The 21717-nt window shown below is 33.7% G+C and overlaps 1 protein-coding gene and 1 long non-coding RNA gene across 5 annotated transcripts; one reads left to right on the top strand and one right to left on the bottom strand.

Annotated features, from left to right (window-relative positions):
- Positions 1 to 1741: 1741 nt before the first annotated feature.
- On the bottom strand, positions 1742 to 20138 carry LOC133851664 (probable disease resistance protein At4g27220). Of its 3 annotated transcripts, none has more exons than XM_062288187.1 (6): positions 17266 to 20138; positions 11215 to 11760; positions 10288 to 11028; positions 2528 to 3267; positions 2299 to 2349; positions 1742 to 2119 (listed from the first exon to the last, which is right to left on the bottom strand). In XM_062288187.1, the coding sequence occupies exons 1-4, from the start codon at positions 20068 to 20070 to the stop codon at positions 2563 to 2565; spliced, it is 4797 nt and encodes a 1598-aa protein (XP_062144171.1). In that variant the 5' UTR covers positions 20071 to 20138; the 3' UTR covers positions 1742 to 2119; positions 2299 to 2349; positions 2528 to 2562. The 3 variants fall into 3 exon arrangements, with proteins under 3 accessions (XP_062144171.1, XP_062144172.1, XP_062144170.1); XM_062288188.1 differs by having other exon boundaries at positions 2299 to 2339; XM_062288186.1 differs by having other exon boundaries at positions 1743 to 2119; positions 2299 to 2345.
- On the top strand, positions 3802 to 7608 carry LOC133850998 (uncharacterized). 2 transcript variants are annotated; one of them, XR_009895720.1, is made up of 2 exons: positions 3802 to 4221; positions 7342 to 7608. It is a non-coding gene; the product is annotated as an uncharacterized LOC133850998 (long non-coding RNA). The 2 variants fall into 2 exon arrangements; XR_009895721.1 differs by having other exon boundaries at positions 7321 to 7608.
- Positions 20139 to 21717: the final 1579 nt, after the last annotated feature.

Genomic DNA, 21717 nt, shown 5'->3' with positions numbered 1-21717 from the left:
TTTGAATTTTTTTATTTTTTAAAAATAAATTAAAGTGGGGGACCACCTTACTACATAGATAAAGTGATGAAAAGTTGTATATTTAAGTGGTAGTGAATCATTACTCTTAGTCAAATATCCAAAATATATTCTTCAATCTTCTAACATTATCTAGCCCTGCTTATTAAGACCGCGCGTGAAACTCGTTTGATAGTGACATGGTGTTTAGGAAATAAAACTAAAAAATAGAAAAAGTACGATAGTCAAATGAATAGGACAAACCATTAAAAAAATAAATAAATAAAAATAAAAATAATGTTTTATTTGAAGATTGTTTAGAACCTAACCGGATCGGGTTTATGATTTCCTACACATTATTTGTTTTATGATTTAAGATTAGATTTTACAAATAACATAAAAATAAGGTGACTAATGGATTGGGAGGGGCAGTTCTTGTATGTTACCGTACGGTCAACGATCAATGGCCTTAAAATATATATAAACTTTGAAATTTATATATATTTTTATCATGACTGTATTAGTTCTGATAATTTTCAAGATATCTATCGGCCATTACAAGCAATATCAAGTTTGTTGTTTGTATGGAGCACTTATGGGTCTGATCGAGATCATCTTTCTTAGAAAACCTTTATTTGAGGTAATTGGTTCTTATGATGATATGAAAATACCTCTGGAAAGGGCCGTTAAGGAGTTGGAGGAGGAAGGATCATCGGAGCCTATGGTGAATCAAGTGTTTGATGATGTGCATTGTCAAGACTGTGTGAATGACTCTGTTTGCTATATTGATTGCGATTTTATTTCGGCTGTTAATTGTCATGGTGACCGTGATTTTGTTAGGGTTGATAATGAATTGAAGTATGAAACAGATCATTTTGTGAAAAATGGCGATCTATACTAAAATCTAAAGTAAAATCTGTTGAGAATGGCCATGGAGCTATTCCTAAAGTTAAATCTGATTGGAGAGGTCCATTCAATTTTGAGAAATCTATTGAAAAACTTCAATACTTTGAACCTCATATTGTAGGGGGTGTGGTTGAGGTTTCTCCCTTGGGATGTGGAAGTGGAAGAGGAAATGGCGCTCGAGCTTAGCAGGTCAATTTTTTTTGGATAAATCCTTGCCTTTTTGTCCTTGTTAAGAAGTCTGTGGATATCATGTGGCAAAAGTATGGGAAAGTTGAGGTGTTTTCCATAGAGAATGGGATGTATATTTTTCGATTCAATGATCATGGATGCCCGTGTGTTGAGCTCGGGTTTTTATGGTTATACCCAAAATAGTTTATCACAAGGTGGACCAAGAAGACCTTCTCTGCCCATTGTGTCAGTGTCACCACGCTGAAACTATCCAGCATACCCATGTCTTCTTCTGTATATATCCTCAATCCATCCTCGACATCTCTTCTGTTGTCCATGATTTTCAAATTCAAGCAGCTATCATGAGAGGACTTCCATTGAGTTTATGGAGAACCACAAAACACATTTTCCCCTGATATTTTCCATCCTCATTCCCCCTAACTCTCCTCTTATTGTTTCCATTAGGATTAGGAGTGGCAGAGATCCTCCCCCTAGCTAGCCTTCCTTTCCTTTGCCAGACTTCCTTTCCATCGAAGTAGTTGCTAGTTTAGATGAAAAATATATTTACTTGTTTTATGTGCATGGGTGAAAATATGTAAGTCCACTACAGAAATATTGAATAGGACTAGCAACAAGAAAATTTCATCATAAATTATTACACACTCCAAAACTTCAACACTTCTTGATAAACAAATTAAATGTATGCAAAAATTCATGTAGATAGTTATATTGTCTTTTCGGCACCAATTAGAAGTAGCATTTAACACTTACAGGAAGGAATGCATCATGTAAATACGACATATTGTACTACATTTTGAACATTGCAAAGAAGAAAATAAAGAAGCAAGATCAAAACAAGTAACAAAAAATTAGCCCTATTTGAATGTTCCTCTGACCGACTTCAAAGAAAGAACACATGATCCTTGGTGCCGACTTCAAAGAAAGAGCACATGATCCTTAATGCCACAAACTAAACATAGGAAAGACACATTCCAGGTGCTGCATATTGAGAATGATCTTCATCTTCTTTAGAATTTTGAACCTTTACCTGACAGAAAACACCATATTGAAGATAAAAGCATCGATCATTCAAATTGTTGACATCATCAAGGAAAATGTTTCATAAAAGAATCATAGAAAACAAAGTGCAATTCCATCTATTTTCTTCTTACACCGGCCTGGAACAAGGACAATAAAAAATAAAAAATAAAAAATCAACCAACTTACGTGACTTCCCATTGTCGATGATCTTCCTCCTCTTCAGAATTCTGAACCTTGCTTCACAGAAAATAACATATTGAATATAAAAACATTAATAATTAGACATCAAAAAATCATGTAGGAAACTGTTTATAAAAGAATCAAGGAAAACCACCATATATATAGCATTAATGCACAGCAATAATTAAACAACATGGTGTGGGAAATTAGGAGATGTGTTGAATAATATGCTTACCCTTTCTCTGAACAACCAAATATAGCATGGTGATATCACAGTTTGCCCTTCCAAAGCCAATGTATGGTGGAATTCAGGTCATCCTTCCAATGCCATTCATCTTTCTTTGTTGCTTGTACTCTTCGTAGATTTGGCGTGCTCAAGTCTCCATAAGAGAAAATCTTCATCTCTTGGCATTGTCTCACAGTTACTTCTTCCAAAGATGGGAACTCCAAGTAATAACTTCCCGAGCAAAAGTTTATGAGCCTTGGCAAGCAATCAAGTTTTAAGTAAGTCAATTTGCTGAAAGTAATGATCACCTGATCATTCGCTTCACCTCCCTCCCTTGTTACAATTTCCGTTATACTTTCGCATTCGCTTAGGCTCATTTTTTTGAGCTGCACCAGAGTTTTGGCTGTTGGGGATGTAACTAAATTAATCAATCCATGACACTCCGAAATTTCCAGTTCTGACAAATTTTGGAAAGATACTGAGGATGGCACTAAAATTTTCAATTTGCCACAGTCCGTCACCTTCAGTTTTTCAAGATTATGAAGAACTTGGCATGGTTGGGTGTCTTCTTTCCACAAATGTGTCAGCATTGGTAGTCTAATTAGATTTAGTTCTCTTAATTTTGGGAGTATCCTAGCATGTTCTTCTTGACCAAGAGCTTCTTCATAGGGGAATACTTCTTCCGCCTGGCCACGCCATATTGTGCCACAATGCGCCAATCTCAAAGTCGCCAAATTGGGGAACGTAGCCTATAAATGAATTATATCAATAAACAAAAGAAAGTTGGATTAGTGTTCAATTCCTTCAAGAAGTCTGGGTTAGTTCGTAGAATTTATTGCAGGGACTAGAAAATAGAATACGTCCGTGAATGTGCTGCAATTGACGGCGTAGAAACATAGTCCCAACATGTTACAGGAATATGTCTAAATGAAAAATAAAAAAGAAAATCAAAAGAAATTAAATATTTAAGAGCAATACAAACAATTCCTGTTGATATAATTCGGGATTCCATCAAATCATTTGGGCAGATCGAATTCTATATATTTCTCTTTTTCAAGTTTGTAAAGACTAAGAAAAAAATTAAATAGGAAATGTTGCAATTAATAAATAGAAAAATAAAAGAATATATATATAGTTGAGTGTTTAAAAATAATGATACTTATCAAAATAAATATATATATATAATTGAGTGGCATTTCAGTAATTTTTTTTATTCCCCCTTTTTCTCCCTTGTCCCCTGCGTCACCCCTAATCCGCTAATCCCTCTATTTTCCTCCTTCATTTTCTTTCTTCCCATTCTCCCTTTGTTCACGCACAGCCCCCCATTTCTCTTTTCTTTTCTTCTTTTCTTATTTCTTTCCTCTCCTCGGGGGACAGCCTTCCACGACACTATCTTCTCTTCTTTCTTCTTCTTTTCTTCTTGCTTCCCTCTCGTCTGTTCCCCTCATCACATCACAACATGTCCCCTCCCATTTTTCTTCCCCTTCCATTCTCTCCCCCATCTTCTCGTGCACCTGGCCAAACCGTGAGAGAGAGAGAGAGAGAGAGAGCCACAGAGAGAGATTGGCACTGAGAGAGAGAGAGAACTCGTGAGTGTGGAAGTGGCTTTTGGCCGTGGGTGGTGCGATTTTCGGAGCCTTGGTGGCTGGGCCACCGTCGTGGCATGGAGGTAGCGGCTGGGCTGTGATTCCGGCCTTGATTCAGTAAGATTCCCTCTTCCCTTTCCTTGATTTCTACTTGGATTTCCTTAGATTTTTCTGTTAGAACCGGATGGGTTCTTGTTTTGGGTTTTGATTGATGAGTTTTTGGTTAGGTTTCCACGAGGAAACCGAATGGGTCTCTTTGTGTGGATAATTTTGGAGGATTTCTCTGGGCATAACCGAATGGGTATATGGGTATTTTCTGTCGATGGCCAATGAAGAAGAGGAGTTCAGTTTTTCATTGATTTTGGTGGTGTATTTTGTGTGTTGATCAAATGTTCTGAAACAAAAGGTCGGTTATTTTTCTGGTGTAGGACCGATTAAGTGATAAATTCGAAGGGTTGAGATTGGGGGTTTGGTTGGAAATAGTGTGGATTTTCTGTTGTGAATATAATAGCTGCGTGAGTGCTTAGTTAGAAAATCCTTTGGGTTAATTTTCGATAGTTGATGCTTGTGAAGGGCCGTATGAAATTGGGAGTTGGATTTGTGGGTTGATTTTCGGTGGCATCCTAGGGGCTATTTTGGAGTAATTTGGATGGGCTTATTTGGAGGGGCTTTGATGGAGTTTATGGCTACGGGCTTTGATTGAGTTAATGGGTGATTTTAATGGGTGTTTTAAGTGGAACCCAAATCTAGTTTTGGGTTAGTAATTTGAAGATGGTTAATTATGTGGAGGTTTTAGGAGGAAAAATATACCATTGCTACTATGTAAATAAATTGAGTTCAATGGTATATGAAATTTTATTTTTATAAAATGGATTTGGTGATTCCTTATAGTGGTTGATTATATGTAGTTTTGGTTGAGAGGATTTTAATTGGGTTTGTTTAATAAAAGAATGGATATTATAAAATGTGATTATAAGTTAGTTCAATAAGAGTTATTAGATTAATATGTTATATAAGATTAATATTCTATAGTTTAAATTACCTAGATGGTTAGTAGCTGATAAAGATAAAGTATTAAGTATATTAGTAGTTGTAAATATAGAGCCTAAGGTATATATCAAAGGGAACAATCTAGTAAGAATGTCAAAGAGTTATAGATTACCCAAATAACCTTAAGTTAATAAGTATAAGTTAGTAAGTTTATAGGAACACATAAATGTAATATGAATCCATTATGTGGCAACGTAGTAATTAATCCACCTATACATGCACACATAATATTTATGTGTCATCGGATTAGGTTAAGCGTTGTATGTATATATGTGTGTGTGTGCGCGCGCGCTCGTGTAAACAGGTTAAATATATATTGCTAACTTAGTAAATGTAATAAAATATGAATCCATTATGTGGCAACGTAGTAATTAATCCACTTATACATGCACACATAATATTTATGTGTCATCGGATTAGGTTAAGCGTTGCATATATATATATATATGCGTGTGTGTGTGCGCGTGTAAACAGGTTAAATATATATTGTTAACTTAGTAAATAAGTAACTAGCCATTAATGAGTTAACAATGACAATAAGATATAATAATAATAAATAAACATGATAAGACACAAACTTATAACCAATGACTAATATAATAATAGCTTAAGTTATCTAGCTAGCTTTAAAAGCGTATGACGCGACGTGTGAGCTAGCGGGTAGCTTTTGTATCATAGAGTATAAATTTCAATAGCATAGTCTAATGTTACCAATGTTTGCTGGATCATGTCCAGATTGGAGACTTTAATTGGTTTTCCAATGTAGAGTTCAAGTAACTAGAACATGGGGCGTATTCGAGTCAAGAGTCCAATACAGCCAATGTAAGTATTCTACTCGTTGAGAAAATATATATTTATATATTATGGATTTGCAAAATATATTTTATTTTATAATTCCGAACCGATCATATGATGAAATATATGTTTTGGGATATTTTGAATAGTTTGGTTATATTCAATTATATCAATGATGTTTAAGAATTGATGCACGAGTAAAAAGTGTTGAATTGATTTAAAGTATGTGAGTGTGTACTATGGTTGAGATTTAAATTATGCAAAATTGTTTGAGAACATGTTATGTTGAAACTGTTTATGTTTTATGAAGAAACTATGTTTTGAATGATTTCAAAGTGTATAATGAAATGTTGTATTTGTTTAGTTTTAAGGGAACATGATTTAATAACAACATGATTTTATAGCATGATACAGTAGTGAAATATATACTAGTCAAACACAGAGCATAGAGCATGTAGTATAGAGCATACATACAACAACAGTACAACAGTAAAGCAGCAGTAAGCACAATTAAACAGTAGTTATTAGCATCGTGGGGAACCCAAGCCCCAGTAGAACCAGTTTCATGCATATCATATATAGCATTGTTTTATGAGTGATTTTTTTATGTGCTTATCAAAAAAAAAAAAAAATGAGTGATATTTTTATGTTATAAGTAGCTTTTACTAGACGTATTGGTATGCATAAGTGTCTTAATTGAAAAGTGCTTATGTATATTTCTATCGGATAGCCGCACGTGTTAAAATGTCATACATTGAACTTGAATGTACATGGATTCATGATTGCCTAGGTGCGAGTAATGACATGTCTATGAGTAGGAAGGTTGACTGTTATTGTTCTTCAGGAAAAACGTGTTAGCATACTTAAGTTCAACTCTAGTGCTCACATGATCTACCGATATTCAAGGCACGAAGCTGAAATACGATTAGAGATGGTGTTGTGAGTATTTTGTTGAATGATGATATCTTAGTATGGAAGAGTAAAATGCCATGTTTTATTGCTTAAGACTTATAAGTAGACGTAATATCTGTGATGGAGTGATCGTGTGCACATATGTCTAAGCCACCGTTGAAAAGTGTTATTATAGAGGGGTCTATACGTAAAATCTTTCAAGCGGTAGACTGAAAATTCTATATATTTGCACAGCTATATAGTATGTCTTAATGTTTTCTGAATAGTCGATGTTTACTGTATTAACTATTGGTAAATTATAGCTGATATAGTGCTTGCACGACTAAAAATAAAATAAAGGTTGGTTCATTGTGAAAACTCAGTTAGTTTTATATCACTGAAGTCTTAGTATGTTTTATACTGAGGCGGTAGACTCATTCTTTCACCTATGCAGATGTGGATACCACCACAACCGTGTAGATGATGTTCATTTGGCTGCAGGTACTTCGGTATAGTTGATGGTTTAGTAACAGTGTATTTGAGATATTATGACTGAAGCTCACCGCAACAGTTGTAATTGTCGGACTACGGGTTATCCACTATTTTATAGGTTTGGTATGGCTTGTGACGTTTGTGTCACTTATTCTTTGTAAAGCCATTACTGTTATGTAAATATTATGTGAATAAGACTCAAACAGATAGATGTTAAATGGCTTTTTGTTGTAATTAATTTGTGATAGATGTATAAGTTGTAATTTTCGCTATTCAGATTTATGTTTTCTGCTGCATAAATAGATATATGTTATACTCTGATTATCAGGTGCTTGTTATGGGGTATGTGCCATATGTTGACTGAGCGACACGTAGTCATGTCACTGCAATGACTCATTTTACGTTTGTATAAAAAAAGAAAAAAAGGGGTCATCACAAAGTTGGTCTTGGACTTGGCTCCGATCTAGTCGACAATTTTATCTTATTTTATTTTATTTTATTTTTTTATTTTTTGTTCTAAAGAATAACACAAAACAAAGAGTGTGATCCACCATACAAGTAGTGTTAGTTTTCTTAGTGATGGCGAATTCGGTGTCAAAACTTATTTGGTGTAATCAAGAAAGAAAAGAGTCAAGTGAGATGAATATTGCAACATATCAATCGGAAAATAAGAAAATAGCCGAATAAGAAGAATATTGCAAAATATTAATCAAAAAATAAAAAAGTTGAGTAAGGAGATTATTGTAGAATATTAATTAAGAAAGGTTAGAACTGTGACTTAGAACATATTCTTGATAATAATTTGTTCTTAAATTTCTGGATTTTCTTCAAGTGTTCGGACAGTCAGAAGCTGTGTTCGGACACGACCCACATCGAGTTCTTATTCTTCAAGGTATTCGAACACCTAGTGGACGCAACTTTTCAAAGTGTTTTTCATGCATATGTCCGGATAGTAGGGTTCCTTGTTCGTACACGCTTCACAAAAAAGTTTTCTTTTTGATTAGTGTCCAGACACACGATTAGCCAGTCTGGACACTGCCACCTAGGAAACCGTTCATGACTTGTTTTAGGGTTTCTAAAGCCTATTTAAAGAGGTTTATAGGCAGTCTTTTATTTAAGGATTCTAATATATAATTCATTATGCTAAGAGAGAGTTTTTAGACCTAAATAGAATTATCATTTATCTCTCTTAAGAGTACTTATGTTTGTTTGTTCAATCATCAATATGGAGTTCTAGTTAAGGAAGATCAAGAAGAAGAACTCTTCAAAGGTTCTGGGAAAGAAGCAGAGAAATGGGTCGCTTGTTATAATTCAAGAGAGTGAACACTGTAAAGGTTTTGTGAGTACTAACTTCTTGTAAATCGTTGTTTCTTTGTTATAGTTGATTTTCTGGGTTTGGCTGCCCTATAGTTGTTTTTCTCTTTAAGTTCAAAGAGTTTCTACTTCGTAACCAAATATTTGTGTCATCTGAGTTACTGCTTTACATATTTGGTGAATTGCTTAATTTTGGTCAGTTGAAGTCTATTATTATTTTCAAGTAGAACTCTAAAGATACGTTTTGGTATGTGAAATGGTTATTCCACTAAGAAAATAAATAGCTTTTATTGGAAATAGAGTAGCCTTGGAATAGACATCTTTAATTTAAGAAACAATACTCATTTTCATGGGAAATTAGGAATGGCTATTTCAAGTGTTACAGTATATGAAAAGGTAGAGATGTACATGTAGGTGGGTATTAATTGCCCGCATTTGGTATCTGCAACTATTTGCTATCCATTATTCCCTATTTGAACATGCGGGTGCGGTTGCAAGATAGCGGTTTAGGGTAAGTGGATGCGGTTGATAACCACATCCGCATACCCTATATATATATAAAATAAATTCACCAAAACGTTATGTTTACATTGATTTGATTGGTTGTGTTGCTTTCGTGTGTAACACTTGAACGAAAAGACAAAAGTAATGTGAAATCAATATATTTTCAAAAGATTATGGCTTAAAAAAATTAAAATAAGTTTAAAACACTAAAAACCGGCCTAAATTGTTTTCAAAATCATTTAAAAATAAGCTCTAATAGAAACCGAAAAGACTAAAATAGGCCGAAAAGGCCCATTACCTAATATGCGGCAACGGATAATAACCGCTATAACTGTGTAGATGTGGATATCTAGAAGAAACATCCGTATTTTACGACTGCGGATATTCCAAATAATCGCATCCGCATGTACCTCTAGATAAGGATTGATCCTTATCATATATACTAATACTAAGGTTACATTTGGAACGCGTAGTGGCTATTCTTTAAGAAAAATTAATTAGAAATTTCATAATTTATATAAGCTGCTTGGGAACATGGTCACATGTAGAGTAGTAGTATCTATTTTGGGAGAATCAAGTTTAGATGATACAATTTTTTAGGACATATGTAGCCTGGCTATTTAATTAGGTGAGTATGACATGTTGAGCTTCAGAAACAGAATTTGTTGAATTGTGTAAAATCATGTAAACTGGGTTTTAAGAAATGCATGGTCAATTTTAAAGTAGCATCTTATGCAAACAATGGTATTCTTGACTATGTTCATTCAAATGTTTGGAAATTAGTGGCATGCAATGACTTCAAATTGAGGCGCGTGATATTTTATTAGGTCTATTAATAGTTTTCAAGAAATGCCTAGCTAGGTTTATTTTATAAAGCACAAGTTAAAGGCCTTTAAGATCTTCAAGTAATAGAAAGTATAGATTGAAAATTAAACGTGAAAAAGAGCAAATAATATATTGAAAGTATAGGGATTTTGAGTTCTAGAAGTTAAGGCATCATTCGTCATTTCTAGTTGATATAACTCTAGAACAAAATGCATGGACTTTCTAAAATGTTGAACAAAACTTGTTGGAAAAGGCAATATGCATCAGGGATTGTTAAGGGCATCCTATAAGATTATAAGTTAAGGCTCTTACCTCATCAACCAAGAAAAGAGATTGTTTAGCGGAGATATCAAGTTGGCTCTCCTGAAGTGCTTCGCTCAAAAGTTCAGAAGCAAATATGTCAACTTGGCATCCATGGCCATTCACGCCCATTTCTTTCAGCATTGGCCATTCTGAAGAATGCCTTCCAGGGTAAAAACACTTGAGTCTTGATACGCCAATGAGAAGTATACCATTTACTTGAGGGAACACAAACTTAGTTATTGCTTTTGCTCCTTCTCCTTCTTCTCCTGCAACAATTTCCTCCACCCCACAATTATATATACTAAGCTTCTCCAATCGCATGAGACATCTCGCCACTGAGGCTGGAAATAAACTTTTCAAACTCTCACAATCAAAAGCACTCACATTTCTTAGATTTTGAAAGCTGAAACTTTCTTGGGAGTCTTTATTCCATACATGCTTCATTTTGGGTAGACGAGCCAAAGCCAATTTTTCCAACTGAATGACTGTTACCGCATGTGTTCCTTCAACATTTGGCCCTTGCAGTTCAAATACTTCTTCCAGTGAGCTACAATTTTTTATGGTTAGTTCAACTAGACTCTGAAATCTTGCCAGCATATTAGATTGAAAGACATTCGTAAGATTTTCACAAGATGCAACATTTAGAGTCTGAAGCTTGCAGAAGGAATCTACGGCAAATTGGTTATGCCATATGATTTCCAAGTCATCCATATGAGAAATTTCCAACTTTTCCAAACTAGGGAAGGCAACCTGCGGGGTTCATCCCGTGTGTTAATTACATACCAAACCGTAATAACTCACATAACGGAAGATGAGATATTTACAAAGTATCGATGCTAGAGATTTTTATTTTAAAAGTTCAGAATTTTTTTTTTATTAAAAAAAAAAAAAAAAAAAAAGAAGAAGAAGAAAGAAAGATAAGTAAAAAGGATTTACCTCTTCATTGAAGAAAGGTTGCACAACGGTATGAGGGTTGTCTTTTGCATTCATTTCCACCAGTTCTTTGCCTACGGTCATGCCTGAACTAATAGGTTTGAATAGGAATGTCTTTAATTTAGGACAACCATTAATACGCAGTTGCTTTAAGGACGGAAATTCGATATTACTTCCTATGCAGAATCTTTTAAGCGCTTGAAGTTTTCTTAGGTACAGGTATTCTAGTCGACTAAACAACACCATCTTTGGAACAATTCTTTCTTCTACTACTCCCGATTCTTCTGTGACTATAATCTCTTCCATAACCATGCATTCGTATATGAAAAGGTATTTGAGCTGCCGCATAAATCTGGCTGCAGAGAATGACAATAGATGTTTTAGATTACTAGAGCCCTGCACTTTCAATCGTGACAAATTTTGAAACCTTGACGTTGATTGCATGTTCTCTAATATGCAAGAGGAGCTTGTTGCCCGATGTGGATTGCGTTGTACGTCTTCCAAGTCTATTGACGACAATTCCAACGTTTCCAACTTGGGGAACAAAACCTGCACCAACAGCAAATTTGTATCCTTCAAATACAACTTAAAAGATGCACAAACATGCTAAGGTATCAGGGTATGCATATTATTTTTCTTTGAAAGACGTAAAATACCATTTTATTGGAGCATAGTGACTAGCAAGCTATGGGGAAAGAGTCAACAAAAAGATACTATTTACGTTCATTCCAACATTGCCGTGCAATCCTGGCACATGTTTGGCCTGAATTATTCGTGGGGTAGGGTGCGAACACAATGTATAAATTTCTTCTCTTTTATTTTAAAAATCCATGGATGCAAACGAACTTGTACTTGCTGATAAAACGTAGCCATTACTCATTATTAGCTTTTTAAAATTCTCTATTGCTCTAAAATCTAATTTTTAGCCTTTTATTCATTATAACTGTAACGCTCCAACATTTTTACCTTTTTTTCTAACTGTAATTAAATACCATTAGGCACTACAGCTACGACTTAAATTTAGACTTGCAGCTGAAGAATAATTGAATTATAAATGTAAGAATAATACAAGAGCACAAATTGAAAACAAATTACATTTATTTACATATCACTTACAGTATTGTTCCAAATATTCAACTTACTAGCTATTTCATTTACACCTAGCTACTAGAAACTATACATAGTCAAAAGAATGTCATTAACTACCAAACCCAAACCTAATCATTCTTTAGCCAAAAGTCTCGTCTAGGTCACCAAAATACCAAGTCTTCTCCAAATTTTAAGGATCAAAGTCCAATATGTTGTTGGGCATTCCTCTGTCTCGGGCCTCTATAGCTATGAGTCCACACCTCTGTAAGTAAATACAGTCAACTATATATGTTGTGTGTGCAGCATGAGCCCTCTTTGTAAAATTTCTCTCTTTTGTTTGATAGAAAACATATAAGACTGTCATTTATTGCAGTAATGTTGAAAATCCTTTTAGAGAGACTTTTCTATTTCCTCAAAACTGTAACATGTTATTAACTTCAATAATGACTTTCAAATCATTTGTTGGCTGTTTATAATGAAGAAACGTACTAAAAACAAAACATGCTTATAGACAAAATTCATTTACAAAATTGAATACTGGAAACTATCATGTTATTGAACTAGTCCTTTTCCTTGGCCTATGTCAAATTTACTACCCTGTTCAACCACAAGTTACTAATATAGGTGAGAGGAGGTTGGCCGCTCCTATTAGTAAGGGTGCTGGGCCACCCCCTGTTAAGGGAGGCTGCCTTCACCGGGCCTCTTTCAATTTTTAAATTTTTTTGAGGGTAAAAATTAAACTGTAATTCCACAGTAGGCTAAGTCATCTGTCATGCCACATGCCAATCAATTGGTTGTGGCATAAATCCACATGTGCATCTCATGGTTTTGTCAAACAGCTAATGGTACGACCATATTGAACAAATAGCATACCCCAGGGCTCAATTTTGTATTTTTATACCTTGAGAATTAGTTTGGTACAACTAGAATCCCAAAAACTAAAAAAGATTTTTTTTTCTTTTTTTAATTAATTAAATTTCTATGTAAATTTAGCTTGATAAAGTCCTCACTTGAGACACACATGCATGCCTCTCAAATATGTTCGTGGATTCTTTGGGTGAAGATAAGGTCCTGTTTTTCTCACATACGATGTAGTGATAAAATAATTTTAGAATCCTAAAGAAGCTGAAAAAGACAGAATAAAAATAACTGAATCACACAGGACACGGATTTATTTAATATGGTTTAGCTTAATAAGCTTACAACCATAGATAGAGGGGACCAGAAGGAAATTCATTATCAAAAGATGGAGCTATCACAAAGAGTAGTAAGAAGAAAAGCACTCAAAACTTAGAGCTCCACTACAGCAAAATCTCATTCTCACACAAAAGAAAAGAGTAACAAAAATAGGTAACTCTCTTTCTCTTAGTGCATGTGCGGCAAAACAAGGCCGATGAGAAAACATACTGAGCTAGCTCAAGTATTTTTCTCTCTTGTTGTGCATCAAGTTGCTGAAGCCACGTGCCTTTTATAAGGTTATAAGTTGGTCAAAACTCCTAATCATATATATGAGTAATGTTTTTTGCACAATTCTTACACAACTTAAAAGCAAAGTTCTTCCTTAGAATGGCATAAAATGATAACACGTGGCATGCACCCATAATTTTTAGTGACTAAACTGGTCCTTTAAATATTGAACCGATTTTTTAAATAAAATTGAACTGGTCTATTTAATATCTCTCTCGCTCTCTCTCTCTCTCTATATATATATATATATTAATGATACAATTAGTCTCTTTCTCAATTAATGATATAAGTAGGACTTTTTTGTAGAGACACGTATTTCTTTAGTATTTTATATTTTTGGTTGAAATATAAATATGTTTTCATTTTATTTGTGAAATTTTTGATTGAGCAATTCTTCATTTGAATGTTAATGAGGGTTTTTTTTTTTTTTTCATTTGCTTTTTCGAATGTTCAGAATTATATAAGATTGAAATATAATAGGTATCACATCGACAATAATATATATATATATATATATATATATATATATATATATTCTTGCTAATTTTCTATTTTATGCTTTGATAATCAAAATCATGGTTTTCTTCTTGATATTTTTCTTCTTCATACTTATTTTCATTCTAAACTACACCTATGGGAACAAATATTTTAGGGGTAATTATCTTTTTCCCCCATGAACTACCAAAAAATGCGCAATGCCCCCATGAACTACCAACTCGACCGAAATAGAGCATTCAACTACCAAAGACAACCATTTTCCCCCCTTCCGTCAGTCAAAGGGGTTAAAACAAACGGTCAACGGGTCATGTGCCGTTTTATATGGGGGCATGTTGGAAGATGATGGTAGTTTATGGGGGGAAAAGAGGAAGATAGTGGTAGTTCATAGGGGGAAAAAAGGAAGAAAGTGAGGGTAAAACGGCGTGTGACTGACGGAAGGGGGGAAAATGGTTATCTTTGGTAGTTGAATGCTCTATTTTGGTCGAGTTGGTAGTTCATGGGGGCATCGCGCATTTTTTGGTAGTTCATGGGGGAAAAGGTAATTACCCCAATATTTTAACATGTTTTAATTTATATGAATTAAACTAAAAGTAAGGGTTTTATGTTTTAATTCATTTGAATGTTTTATGAGATATTTGTTTTTCTTTTATGTGATTTACATGATTTTCACTTATTTTTTGGAAGTGTTATTCTTCATTTGAAAGCCAAAAAATGCAAAATTTTATTTGATTATTATGCAGAAAAGGAAATAGAAATGCTTTTAAAACTTTAAAGAGTTAATTAAGGAATAAATTTGAAATGCTTTTTTTTTTTTTTTGTTATTGTTATTGTTCAAAATTATATGAATTTTATTTTTATTGAGACATAATAGATATGTATCACACTAACAATATTATAGATTCCTACTATTAATCCCATTATTAATACTTTGATAATCAAAATTCAGGTTTTTCTTTTGCTATTTTTTTTTTTTTTTTTTTACACTTCTTTCAATTTTAAACTACACATATGAGAATATTTTAAAAGTTTTACTTTATATGGATTAAAACTAAAATTATGGTTCTTTTGATAGTAAAATTTTATGTGATTTATATATTCATCCAATATTCTTTGTGCAATGGAGAATTATGACACGTGGTGTGAACCCATAATTTTTAAACACTGAACCGGTTTTTTAAGTAAAAAAAAACCAGTGAATTTTAAAGGTTGAACCGGTTTTATCATAATTTTAATAAATTTATTGTGCTTTAATGAAAAAGATCATAGGTGTTAATCTTCATAAGACCAAAATAAGAATTTTTTCGCATTATAAAATTAAGTGTCTTATTTTTTAGTTCATTTGAATGTTTTATGGAATATTTTTGTTTTCGTTTGTATAATTTACTCGATTTTCAGCCATTTTGTTTTGTTTGCTATGTAATTTCTTTTTAGAATGTTCAGAATTATATAGGTTTTATTTGTATCAAAATGTAATATGTATCATACAAATAATATTACAGGCTCCAGCTAATTTTTTTTTATTAATGCTTTGATAATCATAATCTACAGGCTTTCTTCTTGCTTTTTTCTTTCTCTTTTCTTTATACTTCTTTTCATTTTTAAACTACTGATATGAGAACAAAGATTTTAATATGTTTTAATTTATATGGATTAAAGTAAAATTAAGAGTCTTATTTTTTAATATATTTGAATGTTTAATGGTTTTTTTTTTTTTTGGTATGATTCACTCAATTTTTTTTTTTTTTTTGAAGTGTTTTTTCTGCTTTTGAAAGCAAAATAAGGCAAAAAAATATTTGATTAAGCATTGAACGTGATGTAAGAGGATTTATTAAATTGCATTAAATGTTGAGTGAAAATTTTTCTTTTATTTTGTAAGATTTGGCTTAGGTGCTATAAAAAAAATTACAGCACCATCTTAACCATTGAAAAAACTACAACACTTATACTGTAATATTTGAAATTTAGATTTTCTTTTTGATATTTTTTTTTATACTTCTTTTCGTTATAAATTACACCTATGTGAACAATATTTTAATAAGTTTTAGTTTTTTGGATTAAAATAAAATTAGGGGTCTTAACCTTTATTGTTTTTTATTGAAAGATATGTGATAATTTTTTTTTTTACAAGCATTTTTTAACCTATAATAAAAAGTACAATGAAAATGCGTTTAAATTCTGAAACTAAATTATAATGAAGAATCCTACGCATAGCGCGGGTTATGAGTTAGTTTGAGTATAGGAACACTCTCAATAGCTTTCTTTAGATTTTTTCCAAATTTAAGAAACCAAGTTACTTTGTGCTTTGCTATTCAAATACATTCTTCAATAGCCTCCATTATCCTTTTTCTATATTATTTAAATATTCTTCTAATCAACGCTAGGGAAAAGAGAAAGGAAAGAAAGTCATTTTAAAAATAAATAAATAAATAAATAAGGATAAGGAAAGTGCTTCCTAAATCTTGGATAGCATTGTAGCTTTCCTTTGATTTAGGGGAGGAAAAAAGAATCTGCTGGAGGTGAATTTTTGAAGATTTTTCCAACGTTTGAGGAAGGGAATGTGATTTAAGGATACTGAGTATGGGCCCCACACACTCAAGACTTGATTATTCAAGTCACTCACGCAACAAACGCCCATTGGCATGTTACTTGACATTCACTTCAATAAACAACTGGTAAGTGATAATTAATGATCAGTATCTTCGTTCCAGTTATTCTAAAACTTGCAGGATTAGTATTGCTAATCCTTCCTGCCACATAAGTAATTACTTGTGGGATCTAGAGTTATATAAGAGGGAGCAGCATTGATCCTTATACTTCTAAGTAATTACTCTGGTATATATATATTGAAATTCGTTTTGGTTGTTTTCCATGGACAAATTAATACACTACTCAAATATTTATCATTCAAACAGTGTTCTCGACACATCTATACGTGTATATGTATATAGGTGTGTGCTGTGCGTGTAGGGTTATTATTTGGGGAATAAAAATCTTGTGTACCTGTCCGTGTAGAATTGACGTGTAACAATCAAGCTTGCCCTTCGAAATGATTTCTCCAGCATCGGTTGTGAATGAATTTTGTGTGCTTAAGAAGCTGATGAGCTTTGGAAGACGCCGCAGTGCCAAGAGACGTAGTTTAGGGAACAAGATCAGATCTGTGTCTTCTATTTCGCCGCCTTCTTTCATGACTATTGCACCCATGATGCTGCATTCTTCTATCTCCAATTCTTCAAGCTGGGAAAGGCCCCTAGCTATGGATGATGAGAAGACAAATTTTAATTTATCACAACATTTCACTCTTACAACTCTCAAGTTACCAAAGGATCTCAAGCCAGGAAGCTCAGCATGACATATTTCTTCCAAGCCTGTCATATTTTCGAGAAGAATTGTCTCCAAGGCAGGAAAGGCAATATCCGCTAACGGGCTCGAGTTAATTATATGCTTAATCTCAATATTATTTTGGATATGGAGATGCTTCAGTTGTTGAAAACCTTTTCTATTGAATACGTTTAGAACACTCTGAATACCCTTTGACCCATCTAAGTAAAGATTTTCTGTTCTCTTCATCGACAACATTAATTGAATCCCAACCTCAGATTGGAAGCTTGTATCTAGCTTGAGTTTTAATATTCTTGAGGCTTCTCCTCGGTTATCATCAGTCCAATCCCATACATCTCCTACCAATATTACATATCTTTCTAACTTCTCAAACAACAGATCTTTTGGCAGATTGCTGGCATCTCGAATATGCATCTCTAAAGTTGTCAAATGGAACAAATTTTTTAGCTCAGCAAGGCTAGCATTATTGAGTCCTTCAGCCTCCCATTGAACAAAACTGTTTTCCATATACAACTCTTCTAATGCGACCAAGCTTGATAGGACATTTGGTGGAATCACTTCAAGCTTGGAACAATGGCTCAAATCCAACAATTTCAAACGAGTCAACAATCCTATTTCTCTTGGCAACTGTGAAATGTCGGACCAAAGAAGGCTAAGAATTGCTAAATTCTTGAGCTCTCCAATTACAGCTATGTCTCCCAACACACATCGTTCCAGGCACAATGTTTGCAGGTTTCTAAGGAGACCAAGTGCTGAAGGAAGCGATGAAAGTTGCATTTTAGTCAAATCTAAAACTTTGAGCTTTCCCGTCCCTTCAAAGAAAGTGTCTGAGATTTGCAAAGGATGACCTTCACCCCACAAATACAAGAATCTCAATTCTGGACATTCCATTTCGTTAGGAAGTTCATGGATATCTCCACCGCGAACAAAGAATGCCTTGCATCTTTTGAGTGCATCCACATCTGGCCATTCTTTTAGCCCACCATCAGCTCTCACCTTAAACATATTATGATCCCTTGACGCTATTAATTTAGCAGCATCACAAACAACGTCATGCATACGTAAACTTTCAAAGCAATCATCAGGTAGCAATAGACAACAATCTTTTAAAATACGAAGTCTTGCATATAGTCTGTTTCTTGCATCTTCCATTGTATTAATACCATGAAATAAACCCAAACCACAACAATATTTCAACAAGTCCATCTTGAGACTGTAGTAACCCATTTGAGCACAAAGCAAAAAGACGTCTAGGGCCTCCTTATTAGTTTCTTTAAGATGTTTATAACTCAGCTCTATAGAATAATATATAGTTGACTGCATTTCGCTAAGGTGTTCCAGAGCAGGTCTTCTTAGTAGCAACAATGCATCCTTCCATTCAAATAACTCTTTATTTTTTAATGCCTTAGAAACCGTGACAAGTGCAAGAGGCAGACCTGAACACGCTTTAGCTACCTCAGTTGCTGTGCTTCGCATATTGGGGTTTTTATTAACACAATCGCCAGCCATCTTCTCAAATAAACTCCATGCCTCTTCTTCAGCTAAAACTTCAAGTCCAAAATCCTCTTGGGTGCCCATTCCAGAAACTAATACATCTCGATTTCTGGATGTCAGCAATACTTTGCATCCCTCAGAAGGAATTCCTAGAGCCTCCAAATCAAGATTCTTCCATATGTCATCAAGGATAACAAGTATCATCTTCTTGTCTTTTTTTTTTTTTAACCTCTCCCGTAGACGAATTGCTCTTCCGGTTACAGAACTCTCCACATCAAACTTCAGATCTATCATGTCCGCCATTTCTCTTTGGATTTCTTTCAGGTCTGGGTTCTGGGTCACATTTGCAATAGCCACCTCATCAAATAACTTTTCCTCCTTTGCTTGCTTGGCAACTTCTCTCACCAACGTAGACTTTCCCACACCGGCCATCCCCCACACCCCGATCACATGGATATTATCATCTCTCAATGCTTCCATAAGTCTCTTCACAGTTGACATTCTTGATTCAGGGGACATGTAATCCATACAGCTCGTAGACTCTATCCCCTGTGGAGCAAGACGGTAAGAAACTCTGTCAAAACTCCCATTTTTCAAGACTTCACCAATATCTTTCACTATCTTCGCTGCTTTATGGCTTAACTGATGCCGCACCTTTAAGTTCAGGCATGCCCCACTAGAATACTTCATCCCTGCTTCTTCAGCACTTTCAAGAACTTTCATGCCCTTTTCTATTTTCTTATCCACCTCTTCCAACCAATTGTTAACATCACCTTCAATTTCGTCACCGTTTCTTATAGCAGCATCAACGGAATGTTGCACGCGATCTCTAGCATTCCTCAACTTCTCTATCTGGTTCTTCATACTCCCAATGTTGCTGCTATAGTGAAACGAGTAACATAGCCACCGTCCAATAGGTCTAATCGTGTAATCAACGATTTGTTTAGCAAACTCAATAACAATATTCTCCATTCTTGTTTCAATTTTTTTTTATACACTTTTCTTCTTTTTTTTCTTTTTTCTTTTTTTGCAAGTAGTCAAAAACTCAAAAACAAGAAAAAGAGAAGTGGAAACCACAATAAAAAAAAAAAAAAAAAAAAAAAAAAAAAAAAAAGAGAGTAATTTTCCTTGGGATATTCGAAACCACGCTAAAGCTAAGCTCCTTGGGATTTCAAACCTACGTTTCTTGGCCTGATATGGGAAATGCAGAAGACGGTATCCAATCCCGCTTTGTTCTGAAAATCCAAAATGCATAAATCACAAAATGGCAGGTGACCATTAATATATATTGAAAGATAATATGTTCAAAAAAAATACACTGAAAGATATAAGAAAACGGCAGTCGTTTAGTAGGACGAAGAGCATAGTAGAGCCAAAGACACGAGAAAATTTACTAAATGGTCCATGGGTTTGTAATTGTACTAAATTGATCCCGTGGTACTAAAAATATTATCTATTAGTCTAAAACAATCTCTACCGCCAAAACTATTAAATTTATACATAATCCACCCCCACATCCAATTGTAAATTGATACATAGCATTGATAAGCTAGGACTCACCAGTTTTATCCCAAATTTCTTTTTTTGTTTTAAAAAATAAAAAATAAGGGACAACTGGCCACTCTTTACCAAATGAGGGACAAGCCTCCCTTCTTAGAAGAGTGGCCAATCGCACTTTATATTGTGAGGGGCAACATCCATTCACAAAGATATTGTCAATCGTTTCATCTAATGAAGGGCATACAATTGCCCCTTAATTGATGAAGAGTGGTTGTGAGAAACAAGTGAAAGCACTTTACTAATAATCTAATTTAAAGTCAATAATTACAATTAATCCTTATTAATTTAGATGGTAAGAACATATTAAAATTATATAAAATTAAGTTATTGATACAAAAATTTATAATTCCGAAGACACCACAAATACTCTAATTAATTTAAGATAAATAACAGTAAATCTACATTTAATCTTTATAGTTGTGTATCAAGTGAATCAAATAATTGAAAATTGCATTTGCACGTATGGGTTTTTGGCTGCTAATTAAATGAGTTTCAATAACCGTATTTGTATCCGCATCCGCATCCGCTGCTAAATAGTAGTGTACCAGGTGAATCATATTGTATTTTTTGTTTTAGTTTTTGGAGGTGAAAGTGTAATGTCCAAGACATTTTGTAGTAATTAAAATACTAAAATTGAATAAATAATTGATTAAAATTATTTTAGTGTCATTAAAAAATGCAAATGAATATTTTTAAGTTCAAAAAAAATGAAAGAAAAAAAAACATAAAAGAAATTAATTGAAAATTGCATTTGCACGTATGGGTTTTTGGCTGCTAATTAAATGAGTTTCAATAACCGTATTTGTATCCGCATCCGCATCCGCTGCTAAATAGTAGTGTACCAGGTGAATCATATTGTATTTTTTGTTTTAGTTTTTGGAGGTGAAAGTGTAATGTCCAAGACATTTTGTAGTAATTAAAATACTAAAATTGAATAAATAATTGATTAAAATTATTTTAGTGTCATTAAAAAATGCAAATGAATATTTTTAAGTTCAAAAAAAAAAAAAGAAAAAAAAACATAAAAGAAATTAATTAATAAAAAATTAAAGGAAGAAA

Source organism: Alnus glutinosa, chromosome 12, assembly GCF_958979055.1.
Source record: "Alnus glutinosa chromosome 12, dhAlnGlut1.1, whole genome shotgun sequence".
Classification (NCBI taxonomy): Eukaryota; Viridiplantae; Streptophyta; class Magnoliopsida; order Fagales; family Betulaceae; genus Alnus; species Alnus glutinosa.
The sequence above is the reverse complement of the archived record's forward strand: the minus strand, read 5'-3'. Positions and strand labels throughout refer to the sequence as shown.